We start from the raw sequence: 20,940 nt of genomic DNA on the forward strand, positions 1-20,940 counted from the left end.
GGATCTGGCGAGCTTGCTTCAATGTTTGTGTCAGGAGTGCTTAAGAAAAGGGAGCAGCTTTGTACCTTCCTTTCCTCCAGCATCACACCTTGTCAAAGGTCTCAACTCCTTTTCGCTCCGCTCTCTAAGTTCCTGTTTCCCGAAGAGCTTGTTAAGGACTTGTCTGCGGCCCTGATACAAAAGGACACCCATGATCTTGTGGCCTCATCAGCTCGTAAGACTAAGGTTGCTACCTCAGTCCCCAGGACTTATCGCACCCCAGTGGCTGATACTCCTGCTACGAGGTTTATTCCGCCCTTTCGTGGTAGAGCCCCCAGCCGAGGAAGCTCCCGTCCAGACTCTTCCAGGAGCAAGTCTAGGAAAGGTTCCAAGGCTTCTAAAGGCAAAAACTGACTCTCCTCCTCTCCAGACAGCAGTAGGAGCCAGACTCAAGATCTTCTGGCAAGCTTGGGAGAAGAGAGGTGCAGACGCCCAGTCTGTCAGTTGGCTGAGGGAGGGTTACAGGATACCATTCTGCCGCAAACCCCCTCTGACCACATCTCCCATCAACCTCTCTCCCAACTACAAGGAAAAGGACAAGAGGCTAGCGTTGCACCAGGAGGTGTCGCTCCTGTTACAGAAGAAGGCAGTGGTTATAGTCCGGGACCATCAATCCCCGGGCTTCTACAACCGTCTCTTTCTGGTGGCCAAGAAGACAGGAGGTTGGAGACCGGTGCTGGACGTCAGCGCGCTCAATGCTTATGTCACCAAGCAGACGTTCACGATGGAGACGACGAAGTCGGTCCTAGCAGCGGTCAGGCAGGAGGACTGGATGGTCTCGTTGGACCTGAAAGATGCTTACTTTCACGTTCCTATTCATCCAGACTCCCAACCTTTCCTGAGATTCGTTTTTGGAAAGGTTGTCTACCAATTCCAAGCCCTGTGTTTTGGCCTAAGCACAGCTCCTATGGTGTTTACGCATCTGATGAGGAATATAGCAAAATTCCTCCACCTATCGGACATCAGAGCCTCCCTTTATTTAGACGACTGGCTGTTGAGAGCCTCCACGAGTCGTCGCTGTCTGGAGAGTCTCAACTGGACTTTGGACTTGATCAAAGAACTGGGTCTGTTAGTCAATCTAGAAAAGTCCCAGCTCATTCCCTCCCAATCCATTGTGTACCTGGGAATGGAGATTCGGAGTCAGGATTTTCGGGCTTTTCCATCGGCCCCAAGGATAAGCCAAGCCCTAGATTGCATCCTGAGCATGCTGAAGAGGAGCAGTTGCTCGGTGAGACAGTGGATGAGTCTCACAGGGACCCTTTCATCGTTGGCCCTGTTCGTCGAGCTAGGGAGACTCCACCTCCGCCCTCTTCAATTCCATCTAGCAGCTCATTGGGACAAGGGTTTGACTCTCGAAGCAGTCTCTATCCCAGTCACCAAAGAGATGAAGACCACTCTCTTGTGGTGGAAGACCAATCTCCTTCTCAGGGAGGGCCTATCGTTGGCGATTCAGACCCCCAATCTTCATCTCTTCTCGGATGCATCGGACTCGGGCTGGGGCGCGACCTTGAACGGACAGGAGTGCTCGGGAACGTGGAACGAGGAACAGGAAACGCTCCACATCAACTGCAAGGAGCTACTAGCAGTTCATTTAGCCCTATTGAACTTCAAGTCCCTCCTGCTAGGCAAGGTGGTGGAGGTGAACTCCGACAACACCACAGCCTTGGCTTACATCTCCAAGCAAGGAGGGACCCATTCGAGGAGCCTATACGAGATAGCAAGGGACCTCCTCATTTGGTCAAGAAGTCTAAACCTCACCCTAGTTACGAGGTTCATTCAGGGCAACATGAACGTCTCAGCAGATCGCCTAAGCAGAAGGGATCAGGTCATCCCCACGGAATGGACCCTCCACAAGAGCGTGTGCAACAGACTTTGGACCTTGTGGGGTCAGCCGACAATAGATCTGTTTGCCACCTCCATGACCAAGAGACTTCCTTTGTACTGTTCCCCAGTTCCAGACCCAGCAGCAGTTCATGTGGATGCTTTTCTGCTGAACTGGTCCCATCTCGACCTTTACGCATTCCCACCGTTCAAGATCATAAACAAAGTCCTTCAGAAGTTCATCTCGCACGAAGGGACACGGCTGACGCTGGTTGCTCCCCTTTGGCCTGCAAGAGAATGGTTCACAGAGGTACTACAATGGCTGGTCGACGTCCCCAGGACTCTCCCTCTAAGAGTGGACCTTCTACGTCAACCTCACGTAGACAGGTTGCACCCAAACCTCCACGCTCTTCGGCTGACTGCCTTCAGACTGTCGAAAGATTCGCTAGAGCTAGAGGCTTTTCGAAGGAGGCAGCCAGTGCGATTGCCAGAGCAAGGAGGGTATCCACTCGTAGAGTCTACCAATCCAAGTGGGAAGTCTTCCGGAGCTGGTGTAGAGCCAATGCAGTTTCCTCTACCAATACCTCTGTGACCCAAATAGCTGACTTCCTATTACATCTTAGGAATGAGAGATCCCTTTCAGCTCCTACGATTAAAGGGTACAGGAGTATGTTGGCTTCAGTTCTCCGCCACAGAGGTTTGGACCTTTCTTCCAACAAGGACCTTCAAGACATCCTTAAGTCTTTTGAGACTTCTAAAGAACGTCGTCTACCCACTCCAGGCTGGAATCTAGACGTAGTCTTAAGGTTCCTTATGTCACCTAGGTTCGAACCTCTCCAGTCAGCTTCCTTCAAGGACCTTACCCTCAAGACTCTTTTTCTCGTCTGCCTTGCAACAGCTAAGAGAGTCAGTGAGGTTCATGCCTTCAGCAAGAACATTGGGTTCACATCCGAATCTGCAACATGTTCTTTACAGCTCGGATTCTTAGCTAAGAATGAACTTCCTTCACGTCCTTGGCCTAGATCGTTTGATATTCCTAGCCTCTCCAACATGGTAGGTAACGAGCTAGAAAGAGTTCTTTGCCCTGTCAGAGCTCTGAAATATTATCTTAATAGGTCAAAACCTATTCGAGGACAGTCAGAAGCCTTATGGTGTGCAATCAAGAATCCTTCGAGGCCCATGTCCAAAAACGGGGTTTCGTATTATATAAGGCTTCTGATTAGAGAAGCCCATTCTCACTTGAAGGAGGAAGACCTTGCTTTGCTGAAGGTAAGGACCCACGAAGTGAGAGCCGTAGCTACTTCGATGGCCTTTAATAAAAACCGTTCTCTGCAGAGCATAATGGATGCAACCTATTGGAGGAGCAAGTCAGTGTTTGCATCATTTTATCTTAAAGATGTCCAGTCTCTTTACGAGAACTGCTACACCCTGGGACCATTCGTAGCAGCGAGTGCAGTAGTAGGTGAGGGCTCAGCCACTACATTCCCTTAATCCCATAACCTTTTTTAACCTTTCTCTTGAATGCTTTTATTGTTGTTTTTATGGTTGTTACGGTAGGCTAAGAAGCCTTCCGCATCCTTTTGATTTGGCGGGTGGTCAATTCATTCTTGAGAAGCGCCTGGGTTAGAGGTTGTGTAGAGGTCCTTTAGTAGGGGTTGCAGCCCTATATACTTTAGCACCTTAGAGTTGATTCAGCCTCCTAAGAGGAACGCTGCGCTCAGTAAGGAAGACGAACTTAAAAAAGGCAGAGTAACGGTTCAAGTCGACTTCCTTACCAGGTACTTATTATTTCATTGTTATTTTGAGATAACTGATTATATGAAATACGGGATACTTGGCTATCCTTTAATCTTGTACACTGGTTTTCACCCACCCCCCTGGGTATGAATCAGCTACATGATTATCGGGTAAGTTTAATATTGAAAAATGTTATTTTTATTAGTAAAATAAATTTTTGAATATACTTACCCGATAATCATGATTTAATTGACCCTCCCTTCCTCCCCATAGAGAACCAGTGGACCGAGGAAAAATTGAGGAGGTGTCAACAAGAAGTACTGTAGTACCTGGCCACAGGTGGCGCTGGTGAGTACACCCCCTTCTAGTATTGTGATAGCTGGCGTATCCCTCCCGTAGAATTCTGTCGGGCAACGGAGTTGACAGCTACATGATTATCGGGTAAGTATATTCAAAAATTTATTTTACTAATAAAAATAACATATTTGGCAAAATTACAAAAATTTACCATCTTTAGCACAAGTAGAAAATATTTAAAGAGTCAGACCCGAAGAATCTTGGTAGGGATGGACAACAGATCAGGTGATCAACGGAAGTAAATTTTCTGCCCTTCTGTTTTGTGCTTCCTTATGAAGAGGAATGATAGATTTTTTTATGTCACTCACTCAATCTTACAGAACAGCCAGATATGGTTCAGTTGTCTACCATGATGGTCCTTACATTTGACAAAAGAAAAGATTGGTCTATTTCAACAATAATTTTGGGACCACCAATAGAATCCAGGTTGTACTGCTGTTAATTTTGACTGAAACAAAGACAAATGATGGTAAGGTGTATTCAACATAGTAATTTGTCATTATTCTCTGGCTTGTCTCATTATTAAACTGGAGGATAAGCCTATTTTAAGAAAAGAAAATAGGATTTTGTTAATTTTGGGGTTAAATGACTATAAACCGAGGTTGGAGAAGGAAGCAATATGAACCACAGGTGACTATAGAAATAACATTTTATTTTTTTTTTTTTTTTTTTTTTTTTTTTTTTTTGCCTATTGAATGTGAGCAGTTTCTCAGAATATTTATACATTTATCTTTAGGCAAAAAAGGTCAAGAGTGGTACGTAGTTCTATTTTCACGGTAATGTTATGATTTGGGTCATTGTCTGAAAGTCTTTTTTGAGTGTCGGTCCTAATTTCTTTTTCAACATTGAGTGGATGCCCTGTAGTCACACTATTCCTTTTGTGGTGTAAGATTTAGATATATTGCACAACGGTCTTAATAATTGCATTATTGGTTACTGTTGCTTGATGATTTCAAGAAAGATGTTTGTATTACTTAAAGCCCCAGGCACTATTTCTATAAATTTTCGGACGTACAGTATCGCTGTCTTTGTATGTTCACGGTATATTTGTTTGCCGATGTATCTTTTTGTATTTGGTACTTCCTTCTTTGTTTTCTCTTTCTACAGTATATACAGATAGGACATTCTCCTGTGGAAAGTTTTATTGCAAGTTATTGACTCTTATAGCTTATTATATTAAGAATTTGTTATTCCCAAGCTCCACATGGCCACTTTATATACAGTATTGCACTTTCTTTTACTCTAAGTCTGGCCATCATAAGTCTAGAATTTGAATAAAGGATAGTAAGATCTTAATAAATTAAAACTTATCTTAATAGTCTCCCACCTTAGTGACTATCATTTGAATAAGAAAGACTGGTCTCTACCTTAACTGGCTGTTACTTGCATTTATTATTTGTAGGTTGTATATATGAAAAGTCCCCATTAGTTATCTTTTTTTTTTTATGTCGGCTACCCCCCATAATTGGGGGAAGTGCCTTGGTAGATGGATGGATGTGTGAAATGAAAATTCTTAATTTTTTTTACGAGTAGAATATTGATAATTGTATACTAATACGTACATGTCTCAAGCAGGTGACTATTTCTTCCTAATCTTACTTTGAATGCCTCTGGTAATTAATTTAATTGACGAGTATCCCTCTTTTTCATGTGTGTATAAAGTTCTTTTGCAGGTATCGAATGTAAATGACCTTTTAGATTATATTGACAATATATTAACAAGCTAATGCTGTATATATTTTGACATCTCACTGAAATTTTAACCCAAATGAATATCCTATGTAAACTACTTTTGAAAATTTTTACTTTGTATGAATTGTTGATACCTAATATTCTGTTTCACTTATAATAGCAGTCAAATTAAAATGTGCACTACAGGGAAAGTCATTTGAAATGTGGTATTTTACAATGCAGAGTAACCTTTACAGCATCGATTTCCTATATATTTAGTATGCCATTACGTAGCACACTGTATACTGTACTGGTATGTAGAATGTACTTTGCAGAATTGATGTTGTTAGATGACATATCTTATTTCCCTTTTTGCATTCAGTACACTATTTAGTATGTATTTAAAACGAATGTTTTTATTTCTTTTTCTCTTATGCAGCCTGTGGGTCTGTGTGTGGAGGTGCCAATGGGAGCAGGTACTGTGTCCTGTTGCTCTCCCAATGCACCATGTCCTAACTTTGTGCATGAACCTGATGCTCAATGTTTTAAGCAGGCTGGATGGTGCCTTTGCAAGGCATACCCAGCCTGTCCGAGACCTTTAGTCAAGTCTGTGTGCCCCAACAGTAGTACCCTGCCCTTCCCTCTCCCAGGTCAGGTCAATCCAGTGACCCCATCTCCTGCATGTATCAACCCGGTAAGGGTAGAAGGTGCTATTGTTGCTCCTGTTAGTTTCAAGAACCCTGGAATGTGTTTGGTGCCTCAGTGTGTGTGTAGTGTTGGTGCTAGTGAAGAAAAGATACATCATTGTCAGTGCGGCTACCACCCTTTCAAGGGGATTGCAGCCAGGACCGAGGGGGGTGTAAAATCTAATGATCTTTTGCGGAATCTCTTGCTGCTAAGTGGAAGTCCTGCAGCTGAGAATGTTGATGGACATGACCATGTGTTAAAACGAGTCAATTCAGCCCCAAATACCAGCATTGTTCAAGGGAGAGTTCTTTGCCATGCCCCATTAGTCTCCACCCAGTCACTGGATACAGGATGTTGCTTCCACAAGGCACATTCCTCTCAGTCAAAGCTCAGATTAAGAGCCACCTCTTCCAGGCTCATATCTCATCATAGTTCATCAACAGAAGAGTGGTTTGAAGAAGTTCCCACCCAACAGAGTCCAGAATGTAGTAAAAAGGATCTAGAAGAAAGACATCATAGATGTTCGCTTCCGTCAACACTAGAAGGTGCGCAACAAGTAAACCCTCCAACAACTCCCAGACTTTGTGTTAGTGTTGACAAACCACCACCACCACCACCTTCCTCAACACCAGAGGCATTCCAGGATGTTGAAGGAGACAATTGGTCATCTCCAAACCAAACAGAGGAAGAATTTGGAGGGAGTGGAGGTGGAGATAGTGAAGGGGACAGTGCTGGCATGGACAGCAGAGACAGCCAGAGCATAGGCACAAAGGAGTTGCTAGGAGTAGTACATAAACAGGTGAGCACTGAACAGCACTCACTAAACAACTTGCTTTTGGCTGACAGCTGTGATCGTCTGACAGCCAAACCCATCAGCCATTCAGAATCAAGTCTGAGTGCTAACTATAGTGAAGACAGTGTGTCTAGTATGGGAAGACCACTCAAAGATATAGAAACTGTCTCTCAGGCTCCAACCTTTGATATTGCTGATGTAGATTATGGTGAAGTCAGTTCCGTAAAAGCACGAAAGAAATGCCCTAAACCGGGCCATAAACCCAACTCTAATATGTCCGAGCGCCCACCTGGCCAGTGCTGTTGTGTTTTGTCTTAACGTAGACTACGTAGTGCTTGTAGTGTAAGTTAACTGTATACTTTTTTATAGTCTACCTTAGCATGAAACATTCAGCATCAAATTGGGAATGTATGAATTACTTTTTACTTTGCCCTTATTTACATTAGCATGCATTTTGTCTCTAGAACTTCATTTGTATATAAATCTGTGTTCCTTCTTCAATTTTTAAATTTTATATTACTTTTGTGTGTGCTGAATGTTTCAGGAGTTAAATAATTAGGGCTATTAATGCTTGTATTTGTGCTTATGTGTATAGCACTTAGTTTCTCCTTAAATATATCTATTATATAGATGATAGTAAATTCCCATTACATTAATGTTGATGTTTTATAGTGTTAGATGTTTGCCGTTTATCGTAAAAGCTTATTGGATTTCTCAATTGCTTGGTAATTTTAGAAATTTTTTATTGTAAGATTTTCAATTCCAGGGGCTTTGTACATTAGCATATATTTTTCAACATGCATTACTGTATTGAACATCTAGAAGTTATCATCTCAATCTTGAAAATACATTAATTTTTCTTCCCTCCCCTTTCCCCAGTCCTATTGGTTTAAGTTAATTTTAGAATGATGGGGGGGGGGGAAAGTTGATAGTTTTTGCTTCAGAGTTATTGTAGTTGTGATTTGTCCAGACTGACAAGAGTTTGTTTACATTGCTTAATATTATAACTGATGAAACCATTTTGACACTATAATCATGATGATTTATGATGTGAATCAGGGAACACACTTTGAAAAAGTTCAGCCGTTGAGTCTAGGTGTTTCGTATTTGGTAGGATTCGTCTCAATACTAAGCAAATTGGATGTATTTATAAGGCTTTAGTATTTACCTAAATTAATTTATTTTTGTGGAATTAACATTATTTTTTCTAGATATTTTACCTCTGCTAGAATTGTCTGTTAGAGTAATAAATAGGATAATGCATTCTTTCCACACATCACAGTACATCATGTGAATGGCACATTTATGACTCATCTTTTGGAAAGTAAAGCTTTTATTTCAATTAGAATTTTAGAGGAAATTTTTATATATATTTGGAAAACACCATGAAATACTAATTACATGTGCACCTGGCCTTAAGACCTGGGCTTTACCCCAGTATTTGGCCTTCCCATCCACATTCACCAGATCTTAGCAACTTTTACATGAGAGTGATTGGGGATTGGTTATATAAAATGCAGAGGCATTATATAAAGAGAAAAGTGGGCTTGTAATTATAAATTGGTTTTTCTTTTTCATTAAGCCTTGCTTTTAATATCCCAAAGGGTAGAACAGTTTGTGGTAAGAAAACTTAAGTGATAACTCCCACTACTACCATTAACAATCTGAAGTACAGGATTACCGGACCTGAGTAGGTAAGTAATGATAGTATGTAAAAGAAAAGGGATGTACACAGACTTGACCTATCCTGACTTTCAGTATTTTCATGACAAACTACCAATTATATTATTATGGTAGAGTGTTTAATTACAAGAGCTAAGATTTTTTTTTCAAACTTTGAAAAACTAGCAAACACCAAAATTTAAATGACTGGTAGTAACAGAACAAATTAAAATCTTTTAAATGCATTAGTTTCTCATCAAAATTAAACTTGGATAAAAGTTACTTCATAAATTCAAACTTTCTGTACATGTACTGTATTGAGATATTTAGTGGAAAATTCATTATGAAATAGTTTAAAACAAAGGTTTATTCAGTTTCTACTATCTATTCAGAAATTAGCTATTACAGTGATGCCTCAGGATACGAAATTAATCCGTTCAGGATGCGGTTTCGTATCCTGATATTTTCGTATCCTGAGTCGTGTTTTACATGTAAATAGCCTAATCCGTTCCAAGCCTTATAAAAAGTCACCCTTTCTTTCATAAACACGCTAAACTGTAGTAATAAACATGCAATGCAGCCATTTCTATCATTCAATAATTAACACAACCGTTAAAAACAGCCTAATCCATTCCAGAAACCACTATGAGATTATTCAATAATGTAGTTATAGCCAAGTTATCCCCCCTAAGCCCAAAGAAAACGGTCCGTTTTCTTTACTACTGTATAAAAGTTACGGTACTGTATGTACGTAAAGCATTTAGATCAGTGAAGGTGTATTGTTACCTGTACGTACACCTAAATTAATGATTGATACATGTACACTCTGAAAAAAAGGTTACAGTTAATTAGTGTAACAAAAAAGTTGAAACTTACCTTTTGATTGAGACGATGTCCGATAGCGAAGTCGCGGCAAAGGAGGATGGCATAAGGCAGAAAACGTAACAAGTGACAGACTACGTACAGTAATTTACACACTTAACACATTAACACTTAAACTTTACGAAATGAAAAAATGGAAGAAATAATTAACACTTAACATTACGTATGGAAAACTATAAAATGAAAGAAAAAATTACTTTAACACTTAACGGTAACATAAAACTTAAAATTGAATTTTTTTTTTTGCTTTTTTATAACTACGTTTTTCTTATTTTCTAAATCTCTTCTACTTCTTCATCACTTTCTTTTTTCTGTTTCTTTTCTTTACTTTCACCTTCTAATTCTTCATCCCTTCCTCTTTTCTGTTTCTTTTCTTCACTTTCACCTTCGTCTTGGCCTACTAATACCGCTGGCCTCTTTAATAAGAAACTATCCATTGAAGCTTGTTTCTGCCTACTTTTCAACACATTTCTAAAATGCGTTAGGCAAACGTAATATAATACACTACGTAACGTTATATACAGTCTATGTATAGTAAACACTAATACAGTACAGTGCACAGTAACGAATGTTTATTAACGATAACACGTGGCGTACGAATGTACTGTATATTAACACTAAGTCAAACAAGCGAAAGCACACAATGTCTGTTAACGATACCGCGGTCGGAACGAAAAGAGAGAGAGAGAGATGAACGCCCGTGCGTAGGCAAGCTGGGATAGTTGCCGACCAATAGGAAAGCAGGATCTTATGGCGTCAGCTAGCGTCTGAGTAGGGAGATAACCAATGGGTGAGCGGGAGGCTGTAAGTGAGTCTACCCAAGTTCAAAGTCAGGCAGCGCGCGCTTTTTAAAATTACTCTCGGCGAAGAGTTGGGATCTCGTAAGGTTTTCGTATCCTGAAATTTTATCCGTATCCTGGGGCATAAAAATCTTCGAATCACTTTTCGCATCCTGAATTTTTCGTAAGCAGAAACTTTCGTATCCAGAGGTATCACTGTACAGTATATTGTCTCGAATTGTTCATTCAGTATTGTACTGTCTTTTACGTATTCAATGAAATTATTCTATTGCAATGCCGTAATCAAAATTATCTACCTTTGCAGGAAAAAGTTTAGCTCATTGCTATATCACAACTATCACTTGGTTTTGTAAATTTTTAAATCTGCTTTAATTTACTTCATAAATTTAGTGACAGTTGTTGTACTGAGTGAAAAAAGTTTTAGTTATTAGACAACAACAAAAAAAAAGACAAAAAGAATTCCCTTCCCTAAATTATATATAGTATAGTACATCCCAAAAAATTATTGATGAATAGGAAACGAAATTATACAGATCAAAGGTTAAGCATTGCTGCAGAGTGCTTTTTGCCAATGTTTTTACCCAATGACTTTGGTGACTCAATGAATGAATGAGTTAGTTTCAGTACACTTGAATTACAACAGAATACTTATTACAGTATGATATTAGTTATGCCTCCTCTAACAGACTGTTATTTCCTACTGAATTAGAATATTTAACGCATTTTAATACATTTAAGAAATCAAATTTATTGCCCCTTCAATGGGTTGTGCTGTCTATAGGCACTTTTTATTTTAAGGGTCTTTGCAGTATTCCCTTGGCCGGTAGCTACACTTGTGTTACATTCTTCTGCTTTACTTCCATTCCCGCTTTCTTTCTCTCATCTTTTTGTTTACTCTCTTCTAATTTTTACCTCATTGTGCAGCTGCTGAATGCCCTCACAGTCCAGCACCTGGCTATATAGCTCAAATTCTTAAATCCAATCCAAATTCATTACAACCATTTACACATTCACATTGATGAGAAGCAGCCAATTTGGGTTCACACATAACTTGCACTCTCAAAGAAGGTGCACGGTTAGCCTACACTCGCAAAATCTAGGAATGTTGAAAAATGCATTACAGCCTGTACTTTTTCACAGCATAGAATGTGGATGTTAACTCTGCATATGTCTTTCATTCTAAAGAATACACGTAAATTGAAGAACTCTCTTTACACAGTCAGCCTTTAACATCGACAGATTTGCAGGTGTTCACGGTTATTTAACATCGAATACTGATCATTCACAAGTATATAACTCATAATAAAGAACTACCTTGATAGAAAAGCCTAAAAATCATTTTTTTTTTTATATAGAAGGACTGTTATATGACCAAGTATAATGTATCTGTTTTTATATCTTTAGTTAAGGTGTATTCATTCATATAATTTTAAATGCACCTTAACTGAAAATACATAAAAGCATTGGTTTATGCAAGATCAAATACAGTACAGCATACTCGGTTACATAACAGGAGAGAGCAAGTTGAGACTGATAGTGTTATAGAAGTGGGTTTTCAAATCCTTGTGTAATAATGGCTTTTTGTCTGTCCTATTAAAGATGTTGTTCTGAATTTGGTGCTATATAAATGTGGATGCTTTCCTGTATTTGATTTTGTAACTGTTGATTTTAATGTCTTATCCCTCAAGGCTGAGATATGTAAAGTCTTTTTTTCTAGTTATACAGTACAGTATAGGGGAATAAAGTGTTCAAGTTATTGAAAAAGCAGTAATTATTCCATGATTTTCAACATTTCCTGGTATGCCTGTTTCCTAACCTCTGGCTGTTATAATTAATTTGAATGAAAAGTTTATGGGCAGGCCAGTGATGCATTTTTTACTCTATAATATAAGAACTTGATATTCAAATTTATAATGCAATGATATGAAAATTTTCTGTACAGTGTTTTTAAGCTATACATATGAAATGGAATGTATTTATCTATGCTTCAGTTAAAAATTTATTCTATACTGCTCATATAGGGCTGTTCTTAAAAAAAATTGAAATATAGTTCCTATTATAGGATATTTTTATAACTAAATATATATTTCAAAAGATAACCATTCCCAAAAGATCGAAGAGAAAATATCAATTGCCTTCAAAAATTGAAGTTGGCCTAATCTCACAATGATATTAACTGATATGAATGCCTGTTTGGTGAATTATTACTACTCGAGGTATTGGAACCACATGTATAAGTCTTGCCAATTTCTGTGTTTAATGGGGGATTGTTTATTTAGGCCAATTTATATTAAAAAAGATGCATTTATCAAAGGCTATTCATGGTAGAAAAAGCTTAGTCATTATAATCAAATCTTTATAGTGACTATTATAAATTAGTATATCTTTTATCAGAGGAAATTGCATTCTAAACAAGTCTGGAACAGAAAATCTGTGTTATTATGCACAAAGTGAACACCTAACCATAATCATTTAGACAATTTAGAAGTAGAACATTTATACACTTTTTGGGAGAGAACCAATCACAAATGTTTAAGAGTTTAAGGTTCCTTGTAAGGGGTAGGGCTTGATTGCAAAGCTAGGTGAGGGTGAGTGTACGGTTACTCTTGTAGTGTGGACAAGTCATAATTAGTAATAATTTGAACAAGGTTTTCAGTAAGGTTTAATCTTTCACGTTGATCGTGAAACAATTCATCTACCTATCATTGTTAACAAAGTTGTTTTTCTTCATAATGTAGGAATGAAGCTTGCTTTTTCAAGCATTAGAAATTTTCTGTTAAAAGTGATTCATTGCTATAGATTTTCCAGACATCTTCAATTGTTAGCGCAAGGTACGTGCAAATGATTTGTGATCTCTAATGGACATTATGCCACTTATTATGCAAACTGATTACATTACTTTATGGTTAGTTCCATATAAGCATAGATTATTTTAAAACTTACAGATGACGGCACCCCAGTGGATGAACCCGTGTGGCAGCTCCGGGAGCCGGGAGAGAAGACCTCATCCACAGACGAACCACAACCAAGCTTGGAAGAAGAGAGCGATCAATCCTCGGGGGCGATGAGGTGTAGCCCACGGGGTTGTGTGTCCACTCGTTATCTGGCCTCTGCTGCCAACCCTCCTGACTCCCACATAAATGTGTTCAGGGAAACTACAGTTTAGAGTGGGACCAGTCACTTGTCTTCTCAGTGACAGTTCCAGTGATAAGTTGTGTAAGATTTTTTTTTTGTTTAGAATCTGAATTAAGAAGGAAATTCTGCAGTTCTTTTCATTATATAAATGATGCATTAAGGTAACACATAAGCTTTTAATTTTTTGGCTTGTGTTCCATTATTCAGGGTTTTTAACAAATCTGTTTTCAGTGAAAAGTTGCGGAAGCGTTGTTCATGGTTTATCAGATTACAAAAACTTCAAAATTAATCATGCTGTATCAAATAAATGCCTGAAAAGCATTTTATTTCTGTGATTTCCATTTCTTTGTATGGAGACGGATGGATTTACTGGAGGCTTAGGTATAACAAGTTCATTTGATAAGGAAGTGTTTTTTTTTTTTTTCTGGTGATATAAAGCTACCAGAAGTGAAGTGTTTTTATATAAAAAAAAATCTTTCTATTTACTAAACTTTAAATATATTGGTCCAAACTTCCCAAATTATTTTATTGTTTTGTAATCGAGTGAAAATTTCATTCATAGTACGATAAAAATTAAACTGGTAGCAAAGATTTTTAAGCTTTATTTTTTTATTTCATTAACTTCACCATATTTGGAATGAACACTTCGTTTTCATTACATTCATCATTACCTGCTATGTTATCCTAAATGCTAACTCAAGATACAGCACATGCATTCTCAAGAACATAATTCCCCTTTGAAAATGGGTAACTTATGTAAAATCTGATGCCGTTGAATGACTATGTAAAAGTTTTGTTTTCCTCAATTTATCTGGTCTAAATAGTCCTTATTTTGTGCCATAAAATAAACCAAGACATTAATCACCAAGGAAGATATTTGTCACATTTAATAATGTTCCTTAAAGAAAATATAAAAAAAAGCTTGGTACTGTATAGTGTTATGTCTCAATGAAGAGCATAAGAAATTATAAACAATTCAGTATGTGTCTGAGGAAATGCAAATGTCACTGGATATTAGTGATACCACATATCACACCCACAGTCACTTTTATAATTGTTAACTAAAATTGTAAATTATATATTGAATAATTGCTGTTAAACAACATGTAATATATAGTCCTGTGCCAATGCCAAGATTTCTTTACTCTCCTGAACATGACTACTGTATATTGTAACTTCCAAATTTCATGAAGCTGTAGAGTTTTATCTCTACACTAGTTGCATTTATTGTTAGTGTCCCGGTTACCTGAATTTTGTAATAGTCTTCATACACAGAAATTACGATGAGAACTTTATTGGCGTAAAAATTTCTGGCTATTGGTGTAGTTTAACTGTACTCTGTTGTTTGGGATCATTGCCTATGTGTGACCATTGAATCAGTATTAAGCACTCCATAACAAGAAGGTTGAAATATGTACATAGTATACATAAATATAGATATATATATATATATATAAATATTTACTTTTATAAGTCAATAAGAGTGGCTTGATGTTCATGAAAAATTACAATGCATAATGATTCTTCAAGAAAATGTCTTTAAGTTCAGTTTTTAAAAAAATGAATGTGATCATGAATTTCATTATGTGTATACTGAAATTTTTTTTTTATTGATCTGTATTTCATAATCTTCACACTAATTCCACTTGTAAACAATACTTACTGGCCTTACCAGTCCAAGGTTAAGTAGTAGTGTAATTTTCTTGTGAGTGGGAAGCCATTTGAGTTCATGTGAAAAATTCCATGTGACCAAATATGTAATACAGTAAATACTGGCTATTGACAGTAATTGTGTTATCTACAAGAATGGTTTTTATTGGCAGGAAAGATTTGAATGTTAATCATAGTAATTTAGTATTTCTTTAAAACTGTTGTGTTTGGATTTATTTATGAATTTTTGCCTATATAGGCAAATTCTTGGCCCTGTAAAGCCATTCCACATTGAAGTTCAACTTTAGGCAAACCCAGCTGTTGTACTATTCTGTAAATGTTGGAAGAGGTTGGACAGTAAGAAGGAAATGATACAGGTAAAAGAAGGTTACAGTATTTTTCTTTATTCTTAAATGGTTACTAGTTCTGCTTATTTCATTGGTAATTCAGTGGTATGGATAAATTATGAATATTTTTTTTATATCCTGATTGTCCCAACAGTAAGTGCCAAGTACTTATAGGTTTTTAGTGTAGGGTAACTCGGTATTTAACTTTTGATTCATCATCACAATTAATATAGTTAAACGATACAAACTTGTGAATGAAGTTTTTTTAACATTGCTAGGGTTATGATAAATTAAATCCTTCACTGACAGAATATGGTTCATTTGGTGTGAGAGTAGAAGTACGGCCTGCTAAAGGTACTGTGTTTAGGAAGTACTATATTAGATAACTAGCATGTTCAGATGGTACAAAAATTTATACTTCTTTTATTGTGGTGAATAATTTGTTACACAAATCTGTTAATTAGACAGTATTTACTGTACTTCTAATTTGTACCTTTTAGGTACTCAAAATGGTGCCAACTTTAGACTACAGGTAGCCGTATTTATTTTTCATATCGAAATGACAGGCAACTGTTACAGGTCAGTGCCTAAGTAACGTCAAGTTTACCATCAGTCATTTGCTCATGACATTTCAGCTCCTGACACTTTTAGGTAGTTATATGTTACAAAATTTGCTCCTCATTTTTCTAAGGTATAATTCAAGAGTTTGGTAATTATACTGAGTACAGGAATGTCTTCATTTCAGTATTTATGAAGCAAATATTAACATTTTATGTGTAGGAACCTTTCATGTTGACTGCTATAACTGTTGCCTTTACTAATGTGTATTGTATATTTTTCAGTAGGTATTCAGACCTGAATACATTCGTTTGTAGAGCTGTTGTTGTTGTTGTTGAATGAAAGTGATCTACTTGTGTGTGATTTACATTTCTACGGTATACCCAGTGATGTCATGAAAGTGGTTTATTTTATTTTTTATATGAATTATCTGGAATATCACAATATTGATGGTTATAAAATAAAATTGCGGTAGCTGAATAAATTTAAGACCTGAAATTTTGATACTAAGAGTTTCTGCTACACCAGTTAGGAATGATATATCTCAGAATTGTTTGTCAGGTAACTTAATTTTAATTGCAATGCACCCATTTTGTTTTAAAATTAAAAAAAAAAATTCCTGAATTAATTCAACTTAGAGCTATATAAGTTTGACAATCAATATTTTTACCAAGTGTTACTAAAATATTTTTATTTGTTGTAAGTTGGGTGATGTTCAGGGTTAAGAAAGGAGCCATAGATCATGATAAAGAAATACTTGCACCAGATCTCTGTACTGCCCGGGACTTGTGTGATTTTTTATACAATTATAGCCTATTTTATTGCCCTTGTTATACATGAAGCAAGGTTGTTAAATTTGAAGATGCGGTGCAGCCAGGTGATACTGGTGGTGTGCATTTCATAATTCCTGCCAGTTAAGTGAAACACCTTGAACTTGGGAGTGATATTACTTTTATATCTAGATATATTTGTTGTTCTTTTAAAGAAGACATTTAACCTCCATGTTATTAGGGAATAGCCACATTCAAAGTTAAACATCTGAACAGGCATTTGTTCAAAGTCTCATCACTCCAGAAGAACATTTTACATTTCAGAGATTGTTTCATTATGCAGAGATCTGTTTCCATTAGCATCCTATCATTATTCATAGGGAGGTCATTTAAGTATATACTGTAAAGTACTGTTTAGCATTTACCTTATTGAACTTATTTTCTACATTAGTTAATGTAATATGTGCCAATTTTCCTTGTTTATTTAATGGTAACTAACATAATAAGCTTAGGAATTTTTCAGAGAATTGTTAGTTGTCCTTGTAACACAGTACACTTTATGTTTGAAGATAATCATTTGTAATTTTTTTTCTTCCACAGAGCCGAGTATTTTATATATGTAGCTTTATTCTTTATATGGAACTAGAGAGGAATCTTTACAATTTAACATTAGTACACAATTATGGTTCAAAGTTTTTCATAAACAAAGTTGAGCATTCTTCACTGTTATGGAAGCCAGCTTTAAATAAAAAAATTTCCCCAATGTGCCATTAAACTGTAGTTAATGCTCTCATGAATTGGGTGTTATTAGTTATTCCCAGTTGAAGCAATTTGGATGATATATGGAAGCATACGTCTCAGGTCAGGAAAGGGTTGGGGGTTTACTTTTTAACAGATTTCTTTTATTTAATTAGCTCATGCAAATAGTCAGTTATTGATTCTGTGTACACCCTTTCATTCATCTATTTATGTATTCATTCACTTTTTATACTCATAAGGAATATTTCATTTAGTTGCCATATTAAACATTTGTGGTTGCCATACAGATCTTAATTTATTTCATTTTCGTTGAGCCCTTACAAGTTTGTGCCAGTATTTTTGTTTTGTCAAAAAATTTCCTTACACCAGGATTTTGCATAATTAAATCTTCAATACTATTGTTTATCTTACTATAGCTATTTGTATAAACTTTCAAAATATAAAATATACATCGCTGCATTTCCGAGGTTGTACTTGGCAAGTGATTAAGGGCTTTTATGCCAATAATCCAGTCTAAAGTGTACAGTACTAATAATCTTGGTTTTGTTTCAGAATGATAAGGTCTGTGTTTGGATCCCAAGTAATATCGAGTATATTATTTCTTGAGGAATTTTTTTTTTCTTTTTGGTACATACTTAGCATTTAGAGATTGTCACAGTTGCTGGTGTTGTCGTCTTACTAACTTTATACTGCTAACAACTTGAGCACCAGACAGAGGTTGTACTGGAGAAACTGGTCCTGTTACTTACCAATTGGCTTAAAAGGTTATATGTATACATCATGACATAGTTGTACTAGAAGGTTGAACTAAATAGTTTCCCGTGAACTCATTTTTTATTTAGAAATTGATATTGTTTTGTGATTAACCCTTTGTACAACGAATTTCCATTGGCAGACTAGACTGCTCTTATTACTGTCCCAAGCAAACTGCTTTTTGGATAATATCTTGTTCATCTTTCTGCATTGTGCAGGTCTGATAATAAGTGTTGCTTCATTCCTCCCCATTTCCTAAATCTAATGCCAGTGCTGTAACAAAATTTTAAATGTTAGGATTATAGTCAGGTTTGGACAGTGTACCAATGTCTGCTTTTAATAGGTGTATTTGGTAATCAATTGTTAAAACAGACCTCTTGCATTTATGACAATGGAGTAATGTAGTCTTTTTTATTATAATTGTTATCAGTGTTTTTCAGTAAAATTAAACTTGATAGTCTCTCTGAATTCTTTATTTACAAGGTTTAGTGAAGCAGCTGTTTGTTTGGGACAGAGGAATCCCAGAGTATGCCTTTTCATGATAATTATAATTTTAACAGGTGCAATAAAACATTTTGTTTAGTGATGGTTTTTATCTTAAAACCTGATGCTGATTTTTCAATAAATGTGAATACAGTAGTGTATATTTTTAAATGTAATAGTACTCATTTAATATCATCCTCAGGTGCCCATCAGTCACCTGCTTCACTGCTTTTGTCCACTAAGCTGTCATGTTAACAGCGACACTAATATAAACTCTCGATCTTTACGTAGAGGTTACATTCAGCACATGCTGGTGTTCTGGCCATAAATATTTTGAGGTAGATACCAACCTCCTGGCAGAAGTGGGGGATATTCCTGGTCCACCCACTCACTCGCCAGCTCAACCACTTTTCATTTGGCCATTGTTGAGACCAGACATCCTCTGCTGCCTCTCCATTTTCTGTTCAACGGCTATACTGACTTTTTTTCTTTTCAGGTGTGACTGCTGTTTTCCTATAGGGGAAGCAGCATGCGTGTTTTTCCAGGCACGTTCCAATCCTCCTTGGAGACAGATCCTCACCAGCTTTATCCTTCATGCAGAGAAAACTCCGACAAAGAGTTGTCTCCTTATGGGGAGTGGCCATCCTCCTAGTGGGAGCGGTTCCGCCGTTGGGGGAAGAAGTTAAAGATCAATTCTTCACCCACGAGCTTTGCTTCGAAGAGCAAGAAACCCGCACTTTCTTCTTTGTTCCAACACTGTATTTAAACTTTCGGCAAAGCTGAAACTAGCCATAAGACTTTTAGTGAGGTGTAACTACCCCATGGCTAGTTAGCAGGGGAGGGGGTTTATGGGAGGTAGCTGGCTAACCCACTCACACATACAAACACCAGTGTTCTATCGCCACTTTAACTTTTGGCTCGGTGGAGAGTTGACGTTCTTTGCTTTTTTTTTCTTCAAGTTGTTTTTTGGAGATGGCGTTGTGTCGTTTTTCCTTGAGGGCGGGGAACCCTTTTAACGCTGGACAACCCTTAGGCTAGAAGCTTCCCTGATTGCTGTGACCCGGTCCTCAGCCACAAGGGAGTTGTTCTCCGAGTGGACTCCTTCACCGTTTTGAAGATGTCGCTCACTCCCTGCGAATTCATCTGATGGAAGGCAGCTTGCGGCCAATCCAAAGCAAGATTTTGGTCTTGCTCCTCTTCGCTGACAACACCGCACTCCCTTGTTCTACGATGGCCGCCAGCAGAGGGAGTGCATAGTCTAAAGCATTTTCCTGTTCCTCCCGTCTGCAGGTTAGGTTTTTCTTTCGAGTGGTTTTCTTCAGCACTAATGACGGAGCACTCTATCGTTCGTCTATTGCAGCCAGCTTAAGGAGTGCAAAGTCAAAAGCATGTTCCTGCACTTCTCGGGACATCTTTACTGTTCACGGGTTAGCTTTTATCCTGAGTTGTTTTTCTTCAGAGCTGACAATGACACACATCATCGTTCTGCGATGACAGACGACGGAGGGAGTGCGAAGCATTTTCCTGTTCCTGTGGAAGTTGATGCCCTTGCCCCGTCACCACCTGTACCTGCAGCAGTTCATGATCATCGCTGACGACTGTCTTTCTTGTACATGGGTTCGGCCTCCTCAGAGTAACCTTCGTCATGCGGGATTTAGACGAGGTTATGGACTTGTCCATACCTTCTCCGTATCCCTCTGAGTGTGGCCCGTCAGAGCATGAAGATGTTACTTCTCCCTGTAGCAGACTCGTTTCCCAGCCCAGCAGACTCGTCTCGCCCAACTGTCTAGTTTCACTCAGCGTACTTGTATCACCTAGTAGACTTGTCTTGATCAGCAAGACTTGTCACACCCAGTTGACTCGTTTTGCCCAACAGTCTCTCTCTCGTATTGTAGACTCGTCTCCTCTCCTCACCTCGCCCAGTCCTGATGTAGCTATGCGATCACCAACAATTCCCCCATCAGCTCGCCATCACCCCTCGACCACACGTCAGCTTTATATTGCACTCGGTTCCCCTGTCATCTCGCGATCACTCA

At 37.9% G+C, this 20,940-nt stretch overlaps 1 protein-coding gene across 1 annotated transcript in view; it reads left to right on the forward strand.

Annotated features, from left to right (window-relative positions):
• The window catches only part of 5PtaseI (inositol polyphosphate-5-phosphatase A), a 297,544-nt gene extending 284,011 nt beyond the window's left edge, over window positions 1-13,533 (forward strand). Inside the window, exons 25-26 of the mRNA XM_068349793.1 lie at window positions 6,065-7,447; window positions 13,395-13,533. Coding sequence (XP_068205894.1) covers window positions 6,065-7,423 — 1,359 coding nt within the window. The 3' untranslated portion in view covers window positions 7,424-7,447; window positions 13,395-13,533. The remainder of the gene's footprint in view (window positions 1-6,064; window positions 7,448-13,394) is intronic.
• Window positions 13,534-20,940: the final 7,407 nt, after the last annotated feature.

Source organism: Palaemon carinicauda, chromosome 26 (assembly GCF_036898095.1).
Source record: "Palaemon carinicauda isolate YSFRI2023 chromosome 26, ASM3689809v2, whole genome shotgun sequence".
In the NCBI taxonomy this organism is placed as follows: Eukaryota; Metazoa; Arthropoda; class Malacostraca; order Decapoda; family Palaemonidae; genus Palaemon; species Palaemon carinicauda.